The following is an 11,909-nucleotide window of genomic DNA, read 5'->3' as shown; positions in this document are numbered from 1 at the left end:
GTCACAAAGAACTCCAGAGGCCGCTCTCCAGTTGTTCCAGCCTGCCTGTACCCGATGTTTTACCTCTTCTTCCATACGTCAGCCTTGAAAATGCAACCGAGATGTGTTATTTAAGTATATCATAGTTTAACCAGACCACTGAGCTGATTAACAGCTCTCACAGGGCTGGCCCGAAGGATTAGATTTATTTAACGTGGCTAGGAACCAAGTGGTTACCTAGCAACGGGACCTACAGCTTATTGTGAAATCCGAACCACATTATGACGAGAAATTAATTTCTATCACCAGAAATAAATTCCTGTAATTCTTCACTGGCCGGTCGGAGAGTCGAATGCTGGGCCAACAGCGTGCTGGCCGAGAGCTCTACCCACCTCTCCAATGATGAACTCGAGATGTGTTGTGAAATGTCGGCACAATAAATCATGAAAATGCTTTGTGCTTTCCCCGCCTCGTTACCCCCTGTCGATATAATTATATATATATATATATATATATATATATATATATATATATATATATATATATATATATACACATACATACATACACACATATATATATATATATATATACATACATATACATACATATATAAATGTATATACAGTATATATGTATATGTATATATATAATATATATATATATAAATGTATATGTATATATGTATATATATATATGAATATGTATATATATATATATATATATATGTATATATGTAAATATATATATATATATATATATATATATATATAAATATATATATATATATATACATATATATGTATATATATATACATATATACATATATACATATATATATACATATATATGCATATATACATATATATACATATATACATAAATTCATTATATATATACATATATATATATACATACACACACACACACACACACACACATATATATATATATATATATATATATATATATATATATATATATATATATATATATATATATATATATATATATATATATATGGGGCCTTTGACGACGACAAGTGATCTCACCCCTGGGGCATCATTGCTAACAGAGCGTCATCGAATGAGGGTTTATTTTTACCAGGGGTGGACCCTTCCCTATTCTCAGCTCCATCAGCTAGCCAAGATAGATGAAATCCTGTCTTATGACCCTACATCTTGTAACGCCTCCAGATCATTCTGCTCACTGTTGGAAACGTCTGATTCCTTGATGAAATCCGCAGTCCAATCATTCCTTCGCTATGGACAGGAAGCTTCCAATCTCCAAATTGCACGACTTCTAAGTACAGCGACTCCTGACGATGCCCTTCGACTAAGATCTTAGTGCCCCTAAGGCCACACTGGGATCAAACGCTTTGCATATATAAATGGCATTGAACTTACGGGTTTTTACGCCGCGCCAGAGGTTGCCACTAGAGTATATGCAAGAATTTGATCCGGTATGCATTGCATAAAACCCATATTTTGCATATATAAAAGGCATGAAACTTACGGGTTTTTACGCCGCGCCAGAGGTTGCCTCTGCAGTATATGCAAGAATGGGATCCAATATGCAATGCATAACCCAGTTCACATATAAAGTAGGCATGAAACTTACGGGTTCTTACGCCGCGCCAGTGGTTGCCTTCCACGCATATGTGATTGGGCATTGATACCCCATTCCCGAGGGTATCACGTGGCAGGGGAGTGGGTGCACAACAATCCAGTCTCCGGGCACTTGCCACCAATCCCACCAGCCGCTGTAGTATCTCTATCGCGCAGAGGTGCTTCCACAACCATATCCAGGATTGATTTCCATCACAAAACTCAGCTCATTCCTGTTCCCAACATCGTAGATATCGTAGCTTCTTTCTTGTGCAAGTAAACCACCAGTTTTCACCTAAAAGCAGAATCATCTATACGCGCCATTCACGTGACGGCGTTGATCTTGTAGAGCCTCCGAACCATTTCAGATTCTCGCTCCAGTGTTCGTAGTTTGGCTGCAGATTCCAGCCTCATTTTCTGATGCGTTTCCTTTCTATTTAGGGGCTTCTTATTTGATAGATTTTAGTCGGGTCTTTTGAGTGCCTCTTGGTGCCAGTAGAAGGTCGTTGCAATGCCCTGATTTGGCGAAGTTCTTCCTTGATGCTGTCCATTTGTTGGTAGAGCGCTTTGCAATTGATGTTGGGCTTCCTCAGACATCGAGTTTTATACAAAGCCTTTTTCTCTTCAGCTTTCCTCTCTAGTATAGCTTGTTCTTGCGGCACCATTTTAATCTTATTCTTCTCTCTTTTGCACACTTCCTTTTCCTTGCGCATCAGATTATGACCTTTCATTTCTTCACTTGCCTTTCTTCCTTTAAGAATTTTGACTTTCGTTTCCAAGGATCTGATCTTCGTATCCTTTGCCAAGGTATCTTCTTGGAGTCGTTCGAGTTCCAAGGTCGTCTCCATCTTTTCGAACTCCATTGTCTCTAGTTCCTCCTTCGCCTCAGCCAGTTCGAATTCAAGTTGAACTCTCCTCCTCGTCATTTCGTTCACCTTTCCATTGGCCTTCGGTTTTTCTGCTACAACACTTTTAGATTCTTTTAACATACATATGACTTCATTTTGTTTTTGGGTGCACTCATTTTGCAGTCGGAGGATCTCTTTATCCCTCTGCAAGTTCTGTTCTTTAAGCTTTTCCAGTTCCTCCTCTTTCTCAACAATTTCTGTTTTGCATCGGTCGAACTGTTCCGAATTTTCATGGGCCATCTGTTTCTGAGGAGTGGTAAGGACTTGTAACTCGTCTTCCAAATCGTTGATCTTCAAGGTCTCGTTCTCGTTTTGCCTGTTCAGACTTTCAATGTGATTCTGCTTCCTGCCATTCTCTTGTCGAAGTTTCTCCAAGTCCTCGTTTAGCTTGTTTATTGTGACTTGCATTTCTCTTCTGCTGTTTTCCGTTTGTTGTAGATCTCGATGCAAAGTCTCCTTCTTCATCTGGAGAACTACGACCGTGTTTTCCAAAATAATTAGCCTTTGGTCTTTCTTCTCCCTCTCCTTTATTTGCACTTCTGTTTCCTTCGCCTTTTCCGTCATTTCGTTTCTCAGTTTTCGCATTTCTGCGGACACTGAATATATTTGTCTTTCCTTTTCTTGATTGAGACGTTCCAGGTCTTTTATGTTTTGTTCCAGCTTCATTCCTCCTCCTGTCAGTCCCTCTACTACAGACGCTATGTTGAGAACACCTTTGTCCTTTTCAAACACCCACACCACGCAGACTCCTTTTTAGATTATGCAAATAGTTTGTACAATAATATCAACTTTACGCTAGAAAAAGAAAATAATAATAAACTTCGCTTTCTAAACACTGAAGTTTCCCGGTCTTCTGAAGGTTTCAAAGTTAGCGTTTATAGAAAACTTACTTTTACAGGTTTAGGCCTCAATTTTTATAGCTCCTCTGCCTTTAATTTCAAGCTAAATTCCTTAACCACCCTTATCCATAGAGCCCTTTCACTTTATGATTGGTCCTCCTTCCATAAAGGAATTTCCTTCGTACAAAAATATTTTCAACAAAATTGTTTTCCCTTGTCTTTATTCCAACATGAGTAAAGAACATTTTAAATAACCATTTTATCCCTCCTTCTCCTTTCTTCGATGTTCTCAAATTAGAATACTACCTTTCCTTTCCTTTTGTACATAATGGTGATTTTTTACATCTGAAGCAGATTATAACCAAACACTCCCAAGCTGTCAAGGTCAACATAATTTTGAAGAACCCCAAAAGTCTTGGTAGCCTTTTTAGACACAAGGAGCGACTCCCTCCTTTGATGCAGTCGGGCGTGGTGTACAAGTATACTTGCTGTTGCAGTCCGCAACAGATTTATGTCGGAAGTACGCGCCGGTTGCTCAAAGTGAGGGCAGATTGCCACAGTGGATTGAGCTACTGTACTGGTCTTAGGCTGGCAAAACCTGAAATGTCCAACATTAGAAATCATTCATTAATTTGTAAAAACCCAATAGACTATAAAAACTTTGAAATAATGACCACGACGCAGAAGGAACACCTTAATATTTTAGAGTCCTTGGTTATCAAGAAAATTGTTCCATCGCTCAATGATCATTTAACTTCTACCCCCTTATTCATAGCCTAGTACCCTCCCCTATTCTTGTTTACTTCTAACCTAACCTATATATATATATATATATATATATATATATATATATATATATATATATATATATATATATATATATATATATATATATATATATATATATATATATATATATATATATATATATATATATATATATATATCATATTATATATATATATATATATGTCATATTAAAAGGAGCAGGTGCAGGAAAACAAGCAGATTCCAAGTACAGTAGTTCAATCCTACGTTTCGTGACCCTTTGTCACATCATCAGGGATATCTATAAATGAAATACTGTATCAGACATCTGATTACTTTCAAAACATTAAGCAAATACATGAAAATATATGCACTAAATTACACTTAAAAATTATACATAAAACACCACGGCATTAAAATTATATCAGAATGAATTAGGCACTAAGTAAAATCACAGACACACTAAAACCTATGCACTAAATTACACACAAATTAAACATAAAAGAAGAGAATTTAAAATTACACAATAATAAAAGGGAATAACAAACCAATAAGTAAAATCACAGACACACGGCGGGTGACAAACACCAACTTTTAAAGCAAGGGTAAAAAGCCCACTAAAATTCATATAAATCTACAGATCAGAGAACCGAAAGAGTGAACAACCAAAATAGAGCAGCAATTTGGTGATTAAGAGAAAGGACTTTCAATTTGATATTGAGGCTCTATAATTTTGAAATAATCATATTTGGCCTATAATTTTGAAATAATCATACTTAACAGATGTTTTTCAGTTGTTAACATGGTTTCTGATGGACAATTCCGGGCTGGATAGTCTGCAGCCAGTACGATGACTTATTCCAATATGGGAACCAGCTCTTACTTTTCGTAAACGACGGGTCGAACCCACATAATTACCCGAATTACATCCGGGGCACTTATACTCATATACTACGCCCGACGTCATCAAGGGACAGAGCCGATCTTTCACAGAGAACAATGAGCCAATAGTTCTATGATTTTTTTGAATAAGTTTCAGGTTGAGGGCTCCATTGTGCTTGTGGATCGCCTTGATAACTTGGTTCTGAAAATTGTGGTTATTTGTTAAAAAAACACGGAAAGCCGGCAAACATAAGAAGTTTAGGAACATTGTAAGTAGGAATGGTAGGGGAAAATTTCTTATCAAGGACCTGGTGGATGATTTTGTAAATCAGTTTGGTTGGGAAGCAATTATTGTTAAAATACTGGATTAAAAATACAATTTCACAGTGAAAATCGGCCCAGTTGGATGTTAAAGTAAAAGCTGTGTGTACAAGTGTACAAATGGCATTGACTTTTGAACTACGCTCCAATTGGCGGCATTGCCGAAGGAGGTCCTGGCCGTAACGAGTAATCACTAATTGTTGAAAGGTATTCGGTCCTCTGGAGCATAGTTCAAAAGTCAATGCCATTTGTACACCTGCACATAGAGCTTTTACTTTAACATCCAACTGGGCCGATTTTCACTGTGAAATTGTATTTTTAATCCAGTATTTTAACAATAATTGCTTCCCAACCAAACTGATTTACAAAATCATAGACCAGGTCCTTGAAAAGAAATTTTCCCCTACCATTCCTACTTACAATGTTCCTAAAGTTCTTATGTTTGACGGCTTTCCATGTTTTTTTTAACAAATAACCACAATTTTCAGAACCAAGTTATCAAGGCGATCCACAAGCACATTGGAGCCCTCAACCTGAAACTTATTCCAAAAAATCATAGAACTATTGGCTCATTGTTCTCTGTGAAAGATCGGCTCTGTCCCTTGATAACGTCGGGCGTAGTATATGAGTATAAGTGCCCCGGATGTAATTCGGGTAATTATGTGGGTTCGACCCGTCGTTTACTCAAGGTAAGAGCTGGTTCCCATATTGGAATAAGTCATCGTACTGGCTGCAGACTATCCTGCCCGGAATTGTCCATCAGAAACCATGCTAACAACTGTAAAACATCTATTAAGTATGATTATTTCAAAATTATAGGCCAAGTATGATTATTTTAAAATTATAGAGCCTCAATATCAAATTGAAGGTCCTTTCTCTTAATCACCAAATTGCTGCTGTTCCACTGTTTATTGCCTAATTTGGTTGTTCATTCTTTCGGTTCTCTGGTCTGTAGGTTTGTATGAATTTTAGTGTGTTTTTTACCCTTGCTTTAACAGTTGGTGTTTGTCACCCCCCCGTGTGTCTGTGATTTTACTTATTGGTTTGTTATTCCCTTTTATTATTGTGTAATTTTAAATTCTCTTCTTTTATGTTTAATTTGTGTGTAATTTAGTGTACAGGTTTTCGTGTGTCTGTGATTTTACATAGTGCCTAATTCATTCTGATATAATTTTAATTCTGTGGTGTTTTATGCATAATTTTTAAGTGTAATTTAGTGCATATATTTTCATGTATTTGCTTAATGTTTTGAAAGCACTCTAATGTCTGATATTTCAATTATAGATGTCCCAGATGATGTTACAAAGGGTCACGAAACGTAGGATTAAACTTACTGTGCTTGGAATCTGCCCGTTTTCCTGCACCCACTCTTTTGATATATATATATATATATATATATATATATATATATATATATATATATATATATATATATATATATATATATATACATATATACATATATATATATATATATATATATATATATATATATATATATATACATATATACATATATACATATATACATATATATATATATATATATATATATATATATATATATATATATATATATATATATATATATATATATATATATATCCAAACAGCGGTGGCCACAGCCAGGTATACATCAATGGGGAGGCGGACATAAAGACTTGTTAAAAGGGTCAATTTATTCCCGACGTTTCGTAATGGCTTCATTACATTTTCGAGGGCTGTATAAAATAACATAAATTACAAAAAATTGTATAAATTTAAATTTAAAAAATTAAGCACAATGGATGACAAATATAAAAAATTAAAAATAGAAGGGACAATTAAAAAGGACAACGTAAAAAACAAAACAAAATCTCTCTAAAAAATATACAATATAAAAAATATAAAAAGTAAGCAGATATGGACCAACCTATTCAGTGGCAATGTTAAAACTGAACAGAAAACGAAAGACTAAGAGAGGTACAGCGTGCCGGCAGAGGTTTGGCTGTTTAACAAGGGGACGAGTCGTTTAATCATTAATGATTTCAAAATGGCCAATTCATGGCTGCTAGAGGCTCGCCCTAAAACAGAAAAATCCTTATTTTCAATGGAAGTTTTACATATTCTAGAGTGATTTCTGATATTCGAAAACTCTGGGAATAAATTGATATATATATAACAAGTATATATATATATATATTGATATATATATATATACAATATATATATATATATATATATATATATATATATATATATATATATATATATATATGCAGTATATATATATTATTTTACAAGAAATCACTACACAGCCTACCCTTAATTTGCCCTTAGTTATTGAAAGTAGAATCGTCGCTGCATAGCTGATCCTAGTTGACCTAGATATCAAAACTAAAGTTATCAACAGTTCGATCTGTCCCTTTTCTTTACCTGAAACAGATATTGAGATGGCACGGTTGAAAGGGGCAAAGATAAGAGGCTGGATGCCACTCTCTTAAGCAGCATAGCCCAACAAAGCTGCTTAAAACAACCTTTCTAAAGGCAGATTTAGCCATCTGAATTGTCTCTCCGCAGGACACCTGGGAAGACGCAAACAGATGGCCAGGACACCTGGCAAATAACACATCTTTTGCACATGGTCATCAGACTTGGCTGATCTTTGCACGGTCACTACCCTCGGCCGAGGCCTTAAAAGAAGAGGACAGGAGACATCTCGGCCGTCAGTCATGGGGCAGTTAGTGAGTTAGATATGGGAAGTTGGGCAGTTAGCAGTTAACCAGCCATTAGCCACAGAAATCGTACGCGCGTGAGAGGTGCTGAGAGGTCCCTTTCCGTCCCCATCCCCTTGTCCACCCGACTCCAGACTCGTCAGCCTCGAGTGGATCGTCCAAGTGATAGTGTGCATCGCCATACGTGTGATTGTCCCTCCTCATCCTTCGCCAGAGACCCGCTTCCCCTAAGGTAAAGTGTGAGTAAAGACTTCAGTCATGACAGTTTGCCCTTTAGAAGTGTTATTGGGTGCCAGTATTCTACCTCTAGCCTTGTGCCATTTTATCCAGTGCCATTGCCAATGTTTTGTGTTCAAGTGTAAAGTGTTCATTCATTCCTCGAGTCCTTGGCACCATCTGTGCAGCCTCGAGTCATTGTAGGCGTTATATTTTCCTTTACTGGCGTGTAATGTGTAACTCTCTATTGCAGAGGGCCGTTGCTGTGGACTCATCTTGGACTGTGCCTCGCCATCATTTAAGACTTCAGTAGAAAGATCCTCAGGAGTTGCAAGACTCCTAATAATTCATTTAACCATTTTCCTTTTGATTCTTTTCTGTAAATATAATTTCTTAATTTAACCAAAGTGTTTATGTAACATTCCTTCATGAAGTAGAGCCCTATGCTCGCTGAATCATCCTCATTGTTCTTTGTTTTTTACGATTTCCCTATACGTAAGTCAGAACTCCAAGGCCAAATAAATAAAGTTTCTGTCGGCGGCCTGTAAAAATCTCTAGAAATCATATAACCCCAGGGAAATTTATCAAAATGGCGACCTTCCCATAGATCTCGTTTTGCAGTTGCATTTTTCCCACTATTGTTGCTGTGTTGCATTTGCAGCTCGCCAAATAAGTAATCAGCAAAGCTAAGCTGGGTGCGAGACAAACTCTGAACCTGGTACCAAGAGCACAGACCAAGAGAGTTCCACATAAGTAATGTGTTTATCTTAGCAAAAACTTTTCTTTTACAATTGTGACTGTTCCTAGGAATTAGGAATAGGGATGCATGTATTCACTGAGAGAAGAGAAGCACCGTATTAGATTTGTTAATGCATGCCTTTCAGGAAAGGTAGTTAGGAATAACCAGTACTAACCATTTTGTTTTGAGGAATAGTGCGAAAGAAATTCCTCTGTGTTAAATTCTTTGCCAGATTCTTTGCCTCGAGGAATAGTGTGAAAGAAATTCTTCTGTGTTAAATTTTACTTCTCAATGGAATAGCGAATTATTTAGGCACGGATGAACTCCCCCGTGGGATAGGACCAGCTTGCATTGCTGAAATACACTCTCAGTCTAGCTAAAACTCGAATTAGGTGTTAGGAAAGTGAAATTTGAACTCCGCTTATAGGGAAAATTATGAGGTCATTTTACAGGGTCTAAAAATCACTCACATCAGTGAGCGTCAGACAACCTTCACCCCCTCCCTCCCTCCTCGTGTACTTACATTCATCACCCGCGCAGTGTCCCCATCAAAAATTGTTCCCTACTCGGGCCACCCTCGGCAAAAAATTTTTGGGGGGGGGGTTTTCTCCCGCCAGTAACTTCCTAGTCCTACGGGACAAATCCTGTTTTTGAGTCTTACGAGACTCCACAAAATTCTACGTCTTACGAGGCGAGAATTTCTAATTTCTACGGGTAAACCAAAATCCAAGTCCTTTTGAGGCCTTATATTCATGTATTTCACACACATCCAGGTCCTTATGGGACTGATTATTCCAGTTCATTAGAACAACCCTAAGTCTTGCGAGACCCCAAATCACTCATTTAGCACAAACTCTAAGTTCTCAGGAATGCCTTAATTTCATGCTACAGCTAGCCAAGTCCGTGCGTGACATAAAATCCAGTTACGTCTTACAAGACACATATTAAAATTTGTTTGCCACAAACAACCACGTCTTACTCAGACATAATAAATTTTAACAAAGTCTCCTCAGACTTACTGATTAATTGTCTTATTCAGACATATCAATTCTCATTCATTCTGAACAATTGAGTGTTTCAGATTCGTGCAATTAAGTCTTTTCAGACAACCTGAGTTATATCAGACACACTGACCCTGTTCCATTGAACAGCCCTCATTTAGCACAAACCCTAAGTTCTCAGGAACGCCTTAATTTTACGCTACAGCCAGCCAAGTCTGTGCGTGACATAAAATCCAGTTACGTCTTCCAAGATGCATATTAAAATTCGTTCGCCACAAACAACCACATCCTACTCAGACAAATTAAATTTTAACAAAATCTCCTCAGACTTACTGATTAATTGTCTCATTCAGACATATCAATTCCCATTCATTCTGAACAATTGAATGTTTCAGATTCTTGCAATTAAGTCTTTTCAGACAACCTGGGCCATATCAGACACACTGACCCTGTTCCATCGAACAGCCCTGAGTCTTCTCAGACATTTGATTCTCCAACGGGTCCAGTCTGTATAACCATTATTTCAAAATGGCTACTGCCAAAGCCCAACAAAATGAGGACTTCAAATTCTACATGTCTGCTGGAAAGGACATGGGACTATCAGGACAAGCCCTGAGGGAATGGGTTCAAGAGAGAGTGGATGATGCCAAGGCGGAAAGAGAAGCCGAGAGGCAAGAGAAAGAGAAAGAGAGAATCGCCCAGGGGAGAAGAGAGGAGATAGAACGGCAAGAGAGAGCGAAAAAAGAGGAGATTGAGAGACAAGAGAGGGAGAAAGAAAGAATCACCCAGGAAAAGAGAGAGGAGATAGAATGGCAAGAGAGGGAGAAAGAACGGCAAGAGAGGGAGAAAGAAAGAATCGCCCAGGAAAAGAGAGAGGAGATGGAGAGGGAAGAGATAGAGAAAGAGAGAATCTCCCAGGAGAAAAGAGAGGAAATAGAACGGCAAGAGAGAGCGAAAAGAGAGGAGATGGAGAGGCAAGAGAGAGAGAAGGAGAGAGAGGAGCGAGAGCGGCAGCGTGCCCATGACCTCCAGATGTTAGAACAGCAGAACGCCACCCCACCTCCTGCGGCAGAAATGAGTGCCCTCAGGCCAAGCTCACTCGTTCACACCAAAATGGACAGAGGCAGAACCTGAAGTATGGATTGAGAGGGCCGAAAGAGTCCTGGAGTGCTGCACCCTTTCCCCCGTGCAACTCTCCCTTGTCTCACTAAATTCCTGGGAGGCAAGGCACTTGTTGCCTACCACACCTTTTCGGCGGAGGATAGGGGAAACTGGGAAGCCGTATGCCAAGCGGTTACCAAGGCGTACGAGATTACCCCCGATCGGTGGAGGAGGCATTGGAGAGAGCAGCCAAGAGAAGCAGGCCAGACTTGGTCTGATTGGGCTTACCATTCTGAGTGGGCGTTAGCAAAATGGCTCGAGTCCGAAGGAGCCACTAGCACCGACGAGGTACTCAAGAAATTTAAATTTGAGCATTTCCTGCGCTACGCCCCTCCTGCCCTGGCCACTCATGTAGTAGAAAAAGCCCCTGTAATACTCACAGAGTGTTGCCAGATAGCAGATGTGGGAGACTCACCACCCTCAGGAAGGATCCATGGGACGGAAGATAAATCCCCCGCCCCTCCTCGGAGGATCAAATTCCCCCAAGAATGGAAGCTCGGGCAAGCCCCTAACTTGCCATTATTGTAAAAAGACGGGGCATTCCTCTGACCAGTGCCAAAATTGGCCCTCTCCTGGAAAACCACCCAATAACTCGCCTGCGCCCTCCACAGGGGCAGTGTGAAGAGATTTTAGCCAAACCTTTTGCACTGCGTGCAAGGTTTATGGCCACTCTCCCTCATGGGCGAAATGCCCTAAAAATAATGAGTCCATTACTCCCGCCGTCACCTTGGCCGTCACGAATTCCAAGTCCTTGGGCCTCCCGCCGAAGGTCC

At 38.8% G+C, this 11,909-nt stretch overlaps 1 protein-coding gene across 1 annotated transcript; it reads right to left on the bottom strand.

Moving 5' to 3' along the window:
• Positions 1 to 2,024: 2,024 nt before the first annotated feature.
• Positions 2,025 to 3,059, bottom strand: LOC136831095 (M protein, serotype 2.1-like). The gene has a single exon (XM_067091046.1). The coding sequence runs from the start codon at positions 3,057 to 3,059 to the stop codon at positions 2,025 to 2,027; it is 1,035 nt and encodes a 344-aa protein (XP_066947147.1).
• Positions 3,060 to 11,909: the final 8,850 nt, after the last annotated feature.

The sequence above is a fragment of the Macrobrachium rosenbergii genome, chromosome 48, assembly GCF_040412425.1.
Source record: "Macrobrachium rosenbergii isolate ZJJX-2024 chromosome 48, ASM4041242v1, whole genome shotgun sequence".
Classification (NCBI taxonomy): domain Eukaryota; kingdom Metazoa; phylum Arthropoda; class Malacostraca; order Decapoda; family Palaemonidae; genus Macrobrachium; species Macrobrachium rosenbergii.
Note: the sequence above shows the minus strand (reverse complement) of the source record. Positions and strands in the feature narration are given on the sequence as shown.

Bases quoted from the DNA above. Each gene is read 5' to 3' on its own strand.
- LOC136831095 (XM_067091046.1), bottom strand. From the start codon at position 3,059: ATGACGGAAAAGGCGAAGGAAACAGAAGTGCAAATAAAGGAGAGGGAG.